The 15,232-nt window shown below is 45.2% G+C and overlaps 2 protein-coding genes across 14 annotated transcripts in view; one reads left to right on the top strand and one right to left on the bottom strand.

Annotated features, from left to right (window-relative positions):
- The window catches only part of Dctn4 (dynactin subunit 4), a 33,304-nt gene extending 32,208 nt beyond the window's left edge, over positions 1–1,096 (bottom strand). For both annotated transcript variants that reach the window (XM_052742231.1, XM_052742232.1), the window contains exon 1: positions 912–1,096. In XM_052742231.1, the coding sequence (XP_052598191.1) occupies positions 912–1,046 (135 nt within the window). In that variant the 5' untranslated portion in view covers positions 1,047–1,096. The remainder of the gene's footprint in view (positions 1–911) is intronic.
- Positions 1,097–1,147: 51 nt separating this feature from the next.
- Positions 1,148–15,232, top strand: part of Smim3 (small integral membrane protein 3) — a 52,688-nt gene continuing 38,603 nt past the window's right edge. For 7 of the 12 annotated variants that reach the window (XR_008219205.1, XM_052742240.1, XM_052742239.1 and 4 more), the window contains exon 1: positions 1,227–1,475. The gene's annotated coding sequence lies outside the window, so the exon portion shown is untranslated. The other 5 variants (XR_008219208.1, XR_008219204.1, XR_008219206.1 and 2 more) reach the window with 5 other exon arrangements.

The raw sequence follows: 15,232 nt of genomic DNA, 5'->3' as shown, positions 1-15,232 counted from the left end.
GGAAACCAGGAGTTAAAAGCCAGCACTGGCTACACAGTAAGTTTGAGGCTAGCTTGGGCTCCATGAAACCCTGACTCAACCCCACCCCCCACCCCCATCCAAAATCTCCCAAACCCAAGCCTCCACCTTCATTAGCTGGAAAGATTATGCAAAGCCTTTGCCACACAGTTAAATACGGAATAAACTCGGCCATTATTTCTATGAGTTTTTCCACCAGACCGTTGAGATTCACAACGGCAGCGCAGTAGAAATACAAGTCCTGTCAAAAGCAGCAAAAGGTTTGGGACTTTGCTAGTAGGTGAACAATTCTATTCCAATGACCACCTGGGCCCGTGAATAGAACTCTTGAGCTTCTTTTTTTAGCAGACTACTCTATGCGTTTGCTACTCAAATCAACCTATCACACAAGTCTTCTTGCTTCAGTCCTTGGTCTGGCTTAGGAAACGGGGTAAGCTGTTTGGACAGGGCCCCGCTTCTGGTTAAAGCAGGGTCAGGACTTCTCAGAGGAGAGGGCCACGAGCGAGAGGGGCTGTCGGGGCATTAACGATGAGAAAACAGCTTCCTCTGCCTTTCAGAGACTCGAGCTAGACAACCCCCGACCTATCTCCCAGCCCTCAATTCTCAAGTCGCACAGGCGACCGCAGGGTCCAGGGCAAATCTGTCCAGCTACACAGGCAGCTCTGGAACAAGAGGATCTGCTCAGCCCCACCCGGGGCCGCCCCTTTTCCAAGTGACAATTTACAAGCAAATGAAATGGCACACCCCGATGAGTGATAGGGCACTTGGCCAATCAGAAAGCTAGACCCACGATTTCCCCGCCTCTCCCCGGCGGAACTTCCCGCCAGCCGCAGTGACTGGGAAGAGCACCCCCCGCCCCGGCGCGCAGCCCCCCCGCGGAACGGCCCAGTTACCTCGTGCGACACACATTCCAGCGATCGCAGCTCGCTGCAGTAGCGGCAGAAGTAGAGCTGAGAGAGCGGGGCCCGAACCTTCTTTTCTCCTTGGACGAGATAGAGTACCCTCTCCGACTGCAGCAGGGACGCCATCTTGGGGAGGGAGGAGCCAACGCCCGGCGCGCCCGTCACGTGACTCGGCCCGGCGTTTTCCCCTCCCCGCGAGATCCCTTACGTCTTTCACGTAGACGTTGACGTAAGCTACCGGACCCAGAGGGGCTTTGCGACTTCAGTGCGCGTGCGCTTCTCGGGTTCGGGCCCACCCATTTCCGGGAGCCTTGGCTGCTGGGACCCTCATCATGACACTCTGACCTAGTCCAAAATCCAGACATGCTCAGTGCTCTTCTTTGCATCCTTCCAGAAAGTAAGGCTGCTGTTTCGTTTTCTCCCAACGGCCCCTTCCTACCCCTCCTTCCAGGCCACTATTCCATCCTAACTGGAAAGCAGAGTTACAGCAGCACATTCTTCTGACAGTCTTGCCACGGACCTCAGGAAACATCCACATTGACACTCCTTAGTAAGGTCCGTGCATTGTCCGTACCGTTCATTTCTACGTTTGAAGAGTTAGGCGATAGGTCTACGTGTTGGGAGCATTTTGTATCGACGGTTGAAGACGGGAGATCAGTGAACCAAGTTGTTAAGGGCCGTCTGTATTTTTCTGTGTGACATTAGAGCCCGTGATGGGAGCAGAAAGGGAACCATCTATTAACATTGAGAATGGAAGTAGAGGAAATGGAACACATACATTGACTGAATTCTCACAAAACTTCAAAGGTAGAATCTAGCATTATTTCTGTTACAGAAAACCTGGGCTTAGGGAAGCACAGCGGTTGTTTCCTGTTTTCTCTTGTGTTTGGCTCCAGATCTTGCACATATTACCCCCAAATGAAATGTTTTCAGCGTATTTTCCAACATGGTAATAACTTACTTTATATAATGCTTTTGTATGTTACCTCATAAATTTTGTCCTGTTAATAGTTTAAGTCTAGCATTTATTAAATTACATGTACTCTTTTATTTTATTTTTTTAAAGCAGGGAGTGTTTTTATCTGAAAGCAAAAGTAGATAAGATGATTAGTGGGCTGCCTGAGCTAGAGAGCTCAAGGGCCCTTTACTCTTGTCAGGCAAACAACCTGGTACTAGATTAGTTTCATAGATGGGTTTTGTTCTTAAGAGAAAATATATTATTCAAATAGTTTGTAGTTGTTTTTTACATGTTAATGAATTATTTGGTCTCATGGATTATCATTTAGCTTTTAGTGAGTTTGAATCCCCTTTTCTAGACCACTCCCATAGAGTCCCATGGCCTAACGATGCAGAGAGGCCACAGATTTGAGCTGACCCTATTTGAAACACTTTTTTATTTTTTTAAGAAAAAATTTTCATTCATTTTACACATCAATCAAAGATCCCCCCTTCCCTCCTTCTGCCCCCCCCCACCCCCCAGCCCCCTTCTCCCAACTCACCTCCCACTCCAACCCACAAGAAGGCAAGGCCTCCCATGGGGAGGCACATCCAGTAGAGGCAAGTCCAAACCCTTCCCCCTGCCTCAAGGCTGCACAAGGTGTCCCATCATAGGTAGTGGGCTTCAAAAAGCCCTCTCATGTACCAGGGATGGATTCTGATCCTACCATCAGGGGCCCCCCCAAGCAGATTACACTACACAACTGTCTAGCCATGCAGAGGGCCTAGTCCAGTCCCATGTAGGCGCCACAGCCGTTGATCTAACTTTCATGATTTCCCACTAGTTTGGTTTGGTCATCTCTGCATGTTGAAACACTTTTTTAGAGGGTTGGTTTGAACAATTCAGTGAACAATTACCTGGTCCCTGGATTAAATAGGGTATTCTGTAGAGAACCAGGGATAGGCACAAGTTCTCCCCTCTCAGGACTCAGAGTCTAGGTTCAAGGCCAGTGTTTATCAAGTGTGCTTCTGGATCACCTACAGAGGAATTGCTGGAGGGATTGAAAATGGGAAATCTAGGATTATTTAGGTAGATTATTATGTAGACACAAATTGTAATTTCTAGGCGGGACCCAGGAGTTTAACTTTACAGCAGGTTTCCAGGTGAATCCTGTAGCTACTACAGTTGAGAAGAACTGGATTTTTGATAATCATTTGTGTTTGACACTGGGTACAGAGAGCCTTTTCTCTGCTGTCCTCTGGTTGCACTGCCCAACAGAATATCTGGCATTATGAGGTCATTGTGCTATGGAACAGGGAAAGTCTCCCATGGCAGAGAATTAACCTTGTTAATTGCTTGATTGGTTCCCCTTGAACCTCCAAGGGTCTGGATCCTGTTCTTGTTAACTCCAGTTCTATAGAACTATAACTTCCAGATTCCGAAATTGCACTTTTCAGAGATCTGTGTTCCAATGACAGCACCAGCATCAGTCCCAGGTTAGTCCCACTAACCTTATTTTTAACTACGAAGCCGATATGTAAATACATTTTGGGATACTTCTGGGAACCCATCTGGTAAACCACAAAGTATGAGTTAACATTCTGTGGAGAAACTAATGTAGGTGAGAGCCTGTGAATACATTTCCCCCTCTGCCTTTCAGAATTCTTTGTGTTCCTTAGAGAGTTCCAGCAGGATCAGGTCCTCTTTGCACACAATGGTGACCAGCTTGGTAATGTGTCCTTGTATTGCCTTTTCACTCTTCCCTAAGGCCACTGGGATCACATTTTAATGTTGGATTCACTTCGAGCTTTGCTTTTTAAGGTGAGCATAGGTTGGCACACAGACCCAGAATTAGAACTGCCAGATGAAAGACTAACCACATTTAAAAGATTCTGACAATGTGTTGTGAAAAGCCGGCTCAATTTGCATCCTCACCCAGAATAAGACCTTTACTTCCCAATTGTTTTGCCAACATAAAATATCTAATCTAGGTCAATGGTTTTGGCACTTTCTAGCTATGCGCTTTTGAAAAAAAACCACTTAAAACTCCCAAGTATTGTTTGAAAACACATGGATTGGGAAAAATACTACATGTCTTGGTGAAAATAAAAGTTACCAATGAGTGTAAAAGCATTTTGTAAACTCTGAAGTGCTAGGCACATAAAAGAAAGGTCCCTAAACCCCAAGTATGAAAATCCTACTATGATTTCCTCTCAGAAATCCTTCAGCTGGAGTTAGGCTACAGCCCAGTGAGCTCCCAAGCAACTTCCGAGACCCCAGGAACTGTGCCAACCATGGCTGGCCATCTGCCAAGGCTGCTCTCCCCACTTTGGGTTTCCTGCTTGAACACTACACTAATCACAGGCTTTCCTGCCTAGAGTCTGCAGTTTCATCAAAACATCACAGCAAGTACACAGAAGGGAAAGAAAGAGTCACATCTCAACAGCTATCCTTTCCTGGCCCTCCTGGGAGCCCCTCCCAGGAAATATGCTGCTGCTGCTGCCTAAACCCTATTTCCCAAACGTAAACATGGCAAAGGGCTTCAGGCTGCTGCTGTCCTGGCAAACCTTCTCCGTAGCCTGAACTGTGAATGTTTCTCTCAGAGCTGATGTTCCTCACATGCTTGCCCCTCGGATTGTAATAGAATCTTGACTAGCACCTATCTGCCTTAGCCAAAAACTTGGGCGCTTCCTTGATGGCTCCTTTTTTGATTTTACTTTCTGAATAGTTCTAACTGTGTCCCTCTTCATTGTGTCCCTCTAACTTGTGTCTCTCATTCAGTGCCTTAATTCAGAGTTGAATTGTTTTCCTTCTGGGCTAACTGCTTACTCCCAGCAGCCACCTGATCTGGTTGGACTGGCATGATGATGTACTGGGGAGGCAGAGGCGGTGCATCTCTGTGAGTGTGGTCAGTATTTTGAGTTCCAGCCCAGCCAGAACTAGATAGTAAGACCTTGCGTAGTAGCAAGCTTTGTTGTTGGCCACTAGCTCACAAATAATGACACAGGAGACTTCTTATTAATTATGAAAGCTTGGCCTTGGTTTAGGCTTGCCCCACTAGCCCTTATAACTTAAATTAACCCATTTATATTCATCTACGTTTTGCCTTGTGGCTTTTTCCTTTCCTTTCTTACTGTATGTTCAGTTCCCTCCATGTCTCATTGACATTTGACATTTCTCTGTGCCTGGATTATTTCCTTCTACTTCCTCTCTGTGGCCAGAAGTCCCGCCTATCTATACCTCCTGCCTAGCTATTGAGTGTTCAGCTTTTTATTACACCAATCACAGCAATACATTTTCACAGTGTACAAATATCCCACAAACACAACAAAAACAAAAGAAACATTAAGCTAGACTAGTCTTTTTAAAAACCACATTTCAATCCTATTTATTTATTTTATGTTCTATTGTTTATTGTCCCTCATTGGCTCTCTGTCACCTACAAGACAAATCCCCAAACTCTCAGAATAATGGATAAGCCTTTCAGGATCTGGGACCTGCCTGCATTTCTGACTTTATCTTCCCTAACCTCATCCTGCTTCCAAGTCCTATGTATCTCTAGCTCTGACCTAGGAATGAAGATATTCTGGGTCCTCTTATCCCTCTGGGATTCTGAAAATGCAGTTTCCTTAGTTAGGAACTTTCTGTCTGCTTGTTAGTTGCAGGGTATGAAAACCTCTATGAAAACCTGCCAAACGTTAAAGTAGAGGAACTGACCATGCTTCCCTTTTTCCTACAACTGTGACCTGTTAGAGCAACTTGCATTTGGCATCGCCTTTATTTTTAAAACAAAGATGTCTTCTTTCTAAAGCATGGGCTCTGTGGAGGCCTGACAAAGGGGTTAATCCAGAGTAGGTTGTGGTGATGTTGTGTTCTCCAAAATATTGTGCACCCTAATAAACTTATCTGGGGTCACAGAACAGAACAGCCACTAGATACAGAGGCCAGAAAATACAGAGGCACTCACACTTTTAATCCTAGCATTCTGAAGGCAGAGATCCATCTGGATCTCTGTGAGTCCAAAGCCACACTGGAAACAGCCAGGCATGGTGACACATGCCTTTAATCCCAGGAAGTGATGGCAGGAAGCAGAAAGGTATATAAGGCGTGAAAACCAGGCACTAAGAGGCTTTTTAGGTTTGTTAACCTTTTAGGCTTTTAGCAGCAGTTCAGCTGAGATCCATTTGGATGAGGACTCAGAGGCTTCCAGTTTGAGGAAACGAGATCAGCTGAGGAATTGGTGAAATGAGGTTAGCTGTGGCTGTTCTCTCTCTCTGATCTTGCTGCATTTACCCCAATACCTGGCTCCAGGCTCTTTTTTTTTTTTTTTATTAACAAGCCCCTTTAAGATTCGTGTTATAGTAGGTGTACAATAATTTGTATTTGATTACTTTTGCATCTGAACATATTACGTGCACATGCTACTGAATTTGCTAACATTGCCTGACAGGTTTGTAGACACAAAACCCCTCAAGGGAGAGTCAGCTCAGCTTTTTCCCCAATGCTCTCCTGTTTGCCTGTAGTGCATGGCTGACTCCATTTGGACAGGCTGAGTTTCCATTGCAGTTGCCAATAGTGGAATTCCCTAAGTCTAGGTGGTAACGAGCGTGAGCCCCAGTCAGCGGTGAATCACAGGTCAAGGCAAAGAAGCAGAGGGAGAAACAGACCTCGAAGACACCTGACTTGGTGTGAGAGGCCCTTTAGGGCCAGCTTCTTCAGTGCTATTTTCAGGGTGCACAGACCAAGTCAGATGTAGCATTGTCTCTGAAGTTGGAGTTGGTAGATGCCCACTCTAGTCTTCTGGTACGGTAGGATGAATGTAACCAAGAATCAACATGAACTGCCAAGATTCTAGTTCACATCCCTGCATTTTCATATGGAAAATAAAAAGACTCAGAGCATGGGTTGATTTGTTTTTGAGAGAGTCTCTTCTTGTAGTCTAGGCTGGGCCCAAACCTAATAATCTTTTTGTCTCTGGAGTGCTGGTATTAGAGCTGCGTGACATACTTGTTTTCCATAGTTTTTTCTTGTTACAGTTTCTGTTTTCTAATCCTATAAACACAACTCCCCAGTTTATTGAAATTAGCTAATACATGTCTGCAGCAGAGTGAAAATCTAGTTTCTCTTTTAACACTTAAAAAGAAAAAGCAAGCCAATGTAAAAGAAAGCCAACGATAGCAGAGAGCCTGTTCATTTTGCCATGGACATTTGTTGAGTGACCTCATTCCCACTCTGAGCACATGAGTTTCACAGTTCCAGAGTACCCCCACCTTGTCTTCAACAGGAGTTTCTCAAGCACACCTCCAGCCTCACCAAGTGTTTTCCCCTCATGCTCCTGCTTCTGCTAGACTTAACATGAACGCAGTACCAATTCTGTGGCACTTTGGAGAGTGCTTCTTCTGTTCTGTCACAGCAGCAGGAATGTGGGCTCAGCATCCTCTTTAAGTAGAGGATACACACCTTGACCTCAGGCTAACCATGGTAGTTGTTTTCTGAAAGCTAATTAAATTTAGGGTAGGATCCTGGCTTCTCAAATGATGGATCTCATATGACATCCCATTGACACACATTCTCTGTTCTATTCAGCCTGTGACTTCACACTGACTCTGACTCAGCAAAAATAATTTCTTTTCATCTTTAAGCAATTCTTTTTTTTGTAGAAGGTAGAGCAAGGAATGGAAGGCAGGAACCTCAAAATTTTACATGGAGTGACAAGATAGGCCTTCTGAAAAGGTTAGATTTGAGCACAGGTGGAAGAAAATAGGAAGTTGAAACAAGTAGATAGTAGAGAAAGGGTGTTCTCGGCAGAGGCGGATCCAAATCTCAGAGGTCCAGAGGAGCAATAGCAAAGAGGTAAGGGAACTGGTAAAGGGTACATGGCTGGAGAGTCCTTGGGACTGAGGCACCAGAAGTAACAAGGACAGCCTTTGTGGGATCCTGAAAAGCATTTAAGAGATCGGATTTTGCTCTATGGGACATGGAGGCCATTGCATGTGTCTTCTTCATTGGCTTTCTCTTGCTGCGATAAACAGCACGACCAAAAGCAACCTGGGGAGGAAAGGATTGATTTGACTTATGGGTCACAGTCCATCATCAGAGGAAGCCAAGACAGGAACTCAAGCAGGGCAGGAACCTGGAGGCAGGAAGTGAAAGAGAGACCATGGAGTAATGTGTCTTTATGGGCTTGCCCAGACTGCTTTCTTTTATAAGCCAGGACTCCCTGTCCAGGGATGGCACCATTCCCAGTGTGCTAGGTCTTCCCACATCAATCACCAACCAAGACAATGCCCTACAGGCTTGCCTACAGGCCAGTCTGATGGAGGTATTTTCTCAATTGAGGCTCCTTTACCATGATGACTCTATCTTGTGTCAGGTTGACAAAAAGCTTAGTAGGCCGCCATGTTTTCCAAAGGAGCGGTGATGACCTACATTTTACGTGTCACTCTGTATGTGAAGTGTTTGGGATGCAGACAGAAAAGGAGAGAAGCAGAAGCTAGCTAATAGATTGCTCCAGTGGTCTAGGGAAGAGGTGACAGTGCCAGGGGTGGGGATCCTGGCGTATTTTGAAAGTTGAGCCTGTGGGGTTTCTTGAGTTAGCTTTAGGCAGTATGAGTATCACATGAAGGGTGTAGCTTGGAAACATGCAGTGAGGCTCTGGTTAGACCAGGGGATGAATTGTTTAATGACTTGACTGAATTCACTCACAGGGAGTTTATTTCCTCAGAAACCGCTATTAATACTGTCAGAGGTTCAAATAAAAAGACCAGGAAAGGATGAGAGTTTTTAATTGTAAGAGAATGGTTGAAGCTGACTTGTTCAGTCTCAGGTTTACTTTGTTCCAACCCACAAAGCATGATGGTTACCAGACAGGAAAGCATATTTCACAAGAGGCCCCGGGAAAGAGCCAGTCACTTGTTAAACACATTAATCAGATCTTCAGAGCTCCAGCTGGGGTTGAGAATTTGCTGCTGCTGTGTGAGTCCATTTGTAATGGTGCCAAAGGCTCTTCCAGATAAGCTTTGCTCCTTGCTATGTGAGCAAGATGAGTTCAGGGAAGTACACTGGGAAGAACAGAGCATGCTACCAGTGTGTTCCAGAGAAGCACATTTGCTGCCAGAGAAGGAGGTTCCGAGGGAGGAAGTGCTTGTCTGAAGTTAGACTCATCTCCAGCTTACTTCTTGGACATTATGTTCACTTCTTTGATTACTTTGGATGATTGGCATTTCTCAGGTGCCTATATTCCTATCTGTTCAGTTTGATGTCTCTTACTGTTCATTTCTAGAAAGTTCTTTTGGACTTTGAACTGTTTTCTTGAAAGGAAATGTATTGGCTCAGGACCCCCAAGACCAAGTTCTTAACACCATGGAGATTTATTTGCCCCAGAGGGACCAGAGAGCAGGGAATAAGAGACAAAGACAGGACATAGAGGACTAGGGAGAAGGGGAAGAGAACAAGGGAGAGGGGGCAGGGGTATTTGTCCTGGAAGACAAAGAAGTGCCTCTGGATAGAGAGGAGACAGACATGGCACATAGGAAGATGGCAGTTTCTAAACGTACAAGGGGAAACTCCATGGTAGGGTGAGGTCTTTAATTGTAATTAGGCATGTTAATTAGTGAGCCAAAGGGGACTTTTGATTGCTGGACTTCAATACTTTGATAGCTGGACCTTGGTGGTCAGCCTCAGGAGGAGGAAGTGGCCAAATAAGGGAATAGACCTGGGTGGCTAGCTTTACGAATGTAATCTAATGGTTTTTACAAGGCAGAGGGATTGGGGGAGAAGGGTAAGGCTGCCAGAGCTAAGCTTGCCACACTTGGGCTGGCCAGAGTCCCTTCATGTCTGAGGAACTTTCTGCCTCATGGAAGTTCAGCCTGATGTTTGGTTACTACTGAGCCAGTCTCTGAAACCAGTCTCCAGGTTTTCTCTGGTGGTCGGTACTCAGTAGTACTCATAGCCTGGTAACCAGGAGCATACCATAGAAGTGATGAAATGACCCTTCCAAAATGATTATGGAAATGTTAATTTGCAAGATATTGGATGGACTTAGAATGTTTAATATTAAGTGAGACCACGTTTTCTCTCATGTGCAGCATCTAGCCAATAACATAATACATGTGTAGATGGAAACAAATGTACATAGGGGTATAGTATAACATGAAGAAACATGAAGATAACAAAAATAGCTGAATATTAGGGGATGAGGAAGGATTGAATTCAGTAATGAACATGAATTATGAAATAGGATATAATTGTTTTCTAGTTTTAACTCATAGATTTTTTTTTATTTTTGATTATGGGCAAATGCATAAAAATGTATTTGATGGTAAAAGTATAAAATCTAATGTGCAGGTCTCCAGCTTCTGGTCCAAAAGACTGCTCTCACTGTATAGAAGTTAACTGAGCTCTAGTTTTTGGTATGTGATTTTTTTTTTAATAGTTAAGTTTGAAATAAATATAAAAAAAATTAAAGCTACTCTTATGGCCTCTGCCTGTAATCCTAGTACTTGTGAGGCTGAGACAGGAGAGTTGTCTTGACTTTCAGACCAGCTTGGGCTATAGACAATAAAACAAAACAACAACTAAAAAAAAAAAATCCCAAAATATAAACGTACCTCTCCCACCCACCCCCGCCCCTGCAAGCTGGATCTTATGAGTAGCTAGCTATATAATGAGGCCTAGTGTGGAAAGAAGCTGATGTCTGGCTGGTAGCTAGCAAGTAAGCTAAAAATGGAGTCTCCAGCTCTACTCCAGTATTGAGTTAATTCAGGTGGGCCTGCCAATCACCTGGTCAGGGAAATGCCCCATGGGGAAGCTGTCTGTCTATTCTAGAGACTTGAGAAACAGCAAAAAGTGTACCTGAAGTGGATGTGGGCACAGTGGTGTAGTTGATGTTTTCCTGTGTTTAACCTGGCCCGTGGTCAGGACTAATCTCTCTCACCTGCCAGTCCTGAAGCCTCTTAGACCCAAGTAAACACACACAGAGGCTTTTATTAATTAAACTGTATGGCCTAATGGCTCAGGCTTCTTGCTAGCTAGATCTTACATCTTAAATTAACCCATTTCTATAAATCTAATCCTTGCCACGTGGCTTGTGGCTTACCGGTATCTTTACATCTTGCTTCTCATGACAGTGGCTGGCAGCATCTCTTGACTCAGCCTTCCACTCCCCAGAATTCTCTCTGCTTATCCCGCCTATACTATACTTCCTGCCTGGCTACTGGCCAATCAGCGTTTTATTTATTAATCAATCAGAGCAATACATTTACAACATACAGAAAGACATCCCCAGCACAGTGGTTCCATTTGATTGCCTGGGAGATGCTAGCCTGACCCACCCAGGCAAGAACTTCCTTTAGGATGTTTTATGACCCACCTGTAGCCAACACAACCCCTTCGCTCCCACCGCTGGTGCGGCTCACTCCTATCATCCTGTCTACTTCACCTTGTGCTCCTGCTTTTCCTACTATCCTTTCTTTGCCTCATGTCCTCCTCAGCTACCCTCTCTGAGGCCAGTGTGCCTGTGATGTCTGTCGAAAGAATTAAGACAAGACCTACGGAGTGTGGTGTAGAAGATAGGTCATGTTTATTACAGGGGCAAGTGAAACACTTTCAAAGAGTGAGAGTGGCCGATGGCCAAAGGGGCATTGTGTGTAGAGCATCCTCTCAAGTTGTAAGAGTGGACATTGGCTAAAGGGACCATTGAGCCCTCTTGTATTTCAGGTAGGCTTTTTGCTGTTTCTTGTGTCTCTAGAATAGAAAGCGTCCCCAATGGGACATTTCCCTGTCCAGGTCATTAACAGGCCTGTTTGGATTAACTCTTAAAAGGATAATGTGTATCTTCATTCTTTACCAGAAAGCCTCCCTGTAAACAGGAGGATCTTTTGGGCAGTTTGGAATGATATGTCTCTACGCAGGGCCTAGATCTCTTTGTTTTTGGCTAGCACTTAGGGTCTGGTAGTTTTAGTTCCTGGTTTTACAAGCTACTGATTCTGCAGGTGGGAATCTGTGGGAGCCCACAAAGGTTTCCTAGTGAGATCTGAGCTTGCTTTACACAGCAGGGCTGCATTAGGGGATGGCTTGACCATGTACATGGTCACCAGGTGTCTGGGATGATCTGCACTTGCCTGTGCAGGCGGGGAAGTCTTTGGCTCCACCCCTTAGCATTCCTTTAAAAGCCCTTTAGTAGAGACAGAAGGGGCTGGTGGGTTTGGACCCAGGCCCTCTCCAGGCTATCCTGTGTTTTCCGTCTTTCTTTCTCTCTCCTTCTATCTACAAATTCCTCATTTCTCCCTGCTCAGGAGTACCCCGGGGGAATAAGAGGGAGCTGGTCTCCCTCAGGGGTCCTTCCTTAAGCCTGTACTATCTGACTAGTTACCTAACCAGAATTGATAACTCGAGAAAAAGCTGCTTGTGGGAGTTGTTCAAAAGTGTGTGTGTCTTTCTGCGAATCTAAAGGAACATTTTGGTATTCCCTGGCTAGCAAAGGTGGGGTACTTTTTGAAGCCTGAGACCTGAAGTTGCAGGGGAAGAATCAGTTGCAGAGCCAGCCATTACCATTCGGAACCTCTGGGGATGGTGGGGAGGCTGAGGGTAGAATGAAAACTCCTCAGCTCCTGCTGGAGCTTCTCTGTGAGCTGAACCTGACAGAAGCCAGACACCAAGGAGATGTGTGATCTGAAGCAGAATATGAGACAGGAGTCTTGAGACAAGAGTTAGGGGAGTTGAGGGGTTCAGGGTATGCCAGTAGAGAGTGCTCCTGGAAGGGGAGAGAGTGAGCTGATTACCAGTCTGTAACCTAGGGCCACAGAGACACTCTGGGAAGCAATAGAACATGCTTCTCAGAAATTATTCTGCCAATTATAATTGATAGGGAGTTGGGAATATTTATATCCCTGAAGACTTGGAGAGAGTGTTAATTACTGGACACTTTGACTGACAGACTGCTTTCCTATGGCTCTGGGAAAACCCATAGACACAAAGGTGCTAGCAATTGGAAGTCTGTGAGGCCCTGCAAGGGAGCCCTGATAGTCTTCTCTGGGGCCTAGTGGTGTAGTAAACACAGAAGTCCTTCCACCCTCAAAGCAAGGAGGAAATACAGATCCAAGTTAGGGGCATGTGGAGTTGACAAGTGGAGCTGACAACCGTACTTGAACGTTAGCTAGGCTTCACAGTGATTGTTCCTCTTCATTCCCACAGAAACATCCTCTGCCTGTTCCCTTCGCCGGGCTTTGAACTGTCGAAGCTGCATTGTACTTGTTTGCTGCACATTCTGATGTGTTTTCTGGTGTGCGTTAGCCAGACAGGAAGGAGCCCATTTCATAGAGCAAAAAGCAGAGGCACCAAGAGGAGTACTGACTGACTCAGGAGAAGCCAGTTGGGCACAGGACACTTACGGCCAGCTCTAAGAGTCAGACCTGTAAGCCCAACTACTTGGGAGGGTAAAACAGAGGTCTCCAAGTTCAAGAGCTGCCTGGGCAGCTCAGTGAGGGCCTGTGTTAAAAATGTCAAAAGAGGGGGTGTAGCTCAGTAGTGGAGTGCTTTTTTAGCATGTGGAAGGCTCTGGGTTCAATTTCCATTACTGCAAACCAGCCAACCAACCAACCAACCAACCAGCCAGCCAAAAAACAAGTGCTGTCCCTATAGGCTGGGTGATCCTGGATAAGTTAAATTAAGAAATAAAAAGTTTATATTATATCTTGTTCAGTCTCTCGACTAGTAGGATTATAGGTATGAGCCACCATGCCCTGCTAAGAAGTGTCCTTAAAGCCAGGCATGGTGGCACAGGTCTGTAATCCCATTTCTGTGAGTTTGAGGCCAGCCTGGTCTACAGTAAGTTCCAGGACAACCAGGGCTACACAGTGAAACCCTGTCTCAAAAAACAAAAACAAACACAAACAAAGAAACAAAGAATATTTTATAAAAAAAATAAATAGAAGTCCTTTTATTTTGGTGTCACAGTTTTCTTGAAAAATTAGAAAGGCAAACAGACAATGTGCTGGTAACAGTCTTTCTGCTTTGCTAGCTCTACAACTATATAATTGAACACTTTGAAATTAAGCTATGGGAGTGCTTTCAAGTAATTACACTAATGAGACCATGTGACTATCTCTCCACTTTTAACCTAGAAGATGGAATCTTCCCATTTCCTTTTCAGCATCTTGTTTCCTCTCAAATTCATTTTCCCTCCCTTCCTTCCTAATTGTTAATTGGATGTAGTATTTTAGCCACAATAAAAAGTTTTAGTTAAAGTAAAAATTTCTGCATGCCGCTTTCAGGCAAGAAGCTATGTCTTTTGAGAGTTAGCAAGTCTGTGTTGCTTCTTTGTAGAAGAGGACATTTCGCCCAAGGGTCTGTGGAGCAGAGGAAGTCCAGGATGAAATGGGAAGGGAGGGAGACTCTTGGGAGTTCTAAGACCTGCTCTCTGACCCTGTTGGAAGAATGCTGTTGGAAGGTTCAGCTGTTCAAGGGCCTGCAAGGGGGAACTGCAAGTCTTCCAACTGTCAGGCCCTCCCCCAGTGACACACTTCCTCCAGCACGGATGGCGGCTCCGTCCTGGTTCAGACACGAGTAGTAGAAAAGTCACTAATACAGGGTTAGTGGGACAAGGTGAGTCATCTCTCACAGAAGTTCCTTGAAAGGTACACCCAGGGCTGGAGGGGTGGCTCAGCACTTAAGAGCACAGCACAAGCTTCTCTTCCAGAGGCCCTGGGTCTGATTCCCAGCACCAAACGTCAGCTCACAACCATGTACAGCCCCAGTCCCAGGGGATCTAATGCCCTCTTTTGGTCCTGCAGTCATGTGGTACACCGACAGACGTGCAGCCCCGCCCCCCATAATAAAAACTAATTTTTGAAAAGGTAAACTCAGATTGTAGCGTTCTTAAGACCCTTGAGCCTTAACTTTAAAGGAATTGCGGAGTTGCAGCTTCCTCCAGAGAATATCATCTAATTCAACTTCACATTCTATTCATGGCTAGAGCCTAAAGACTTAGAAAAGGGAAGAGATTTAGTCAGTGTCACAGCAGACTAGGGACAGAGGAGTCAGGTTCAGTACTGTTTAGTGTCATACATTGTACCAGTGTTCTCCCCAGCACTCCATGGTCACAGCAGAATCCCTCTGCCACATCACCAGCTTGTATGACTTCCGTGGCAGGGAAGCCATGGCAGCCCAGGAAAGCCCATTCTGCATTTTCAGGGTGTAGTCCTAGAGTTTTTTCTTCCAGCGATCTGCCCCTCTGGTTCTAATTGTCTCTTTCTGCTCAGAACATACCATACAGGGTTGTTTAGGGTTCAAAAGCTGACCTGACTCCTGCCCACATCTTTAGACCCCGCATCCCATTTCTTTGCAGTTCTATCAGTTCTGTATTGTTTCTTCTTAT

The sequence above is a fragment of the Peromyscus californicus genome, unplaced genomic scaffold, assembly GCF_007827085.1.
Source record: "Peromyscus californicus insignis strain IS unplaced genomic scaffold, ASM782708v3 Scaffold_17__1_contigs__length_78620276, whole genome shotgun sequence".
Classification (NCBI taxonomy): Eukaryota; Metazoa; Chordata; class Mammalia; order Rodentia; family Cricetidae; genus Peromyscus; species Peromyscus californicus.
The sequence above is the reverse complement of the archived record's forward strand: the minus strand, read 5'-3'. Positions and strand labels throughout refer to the sequence as shown.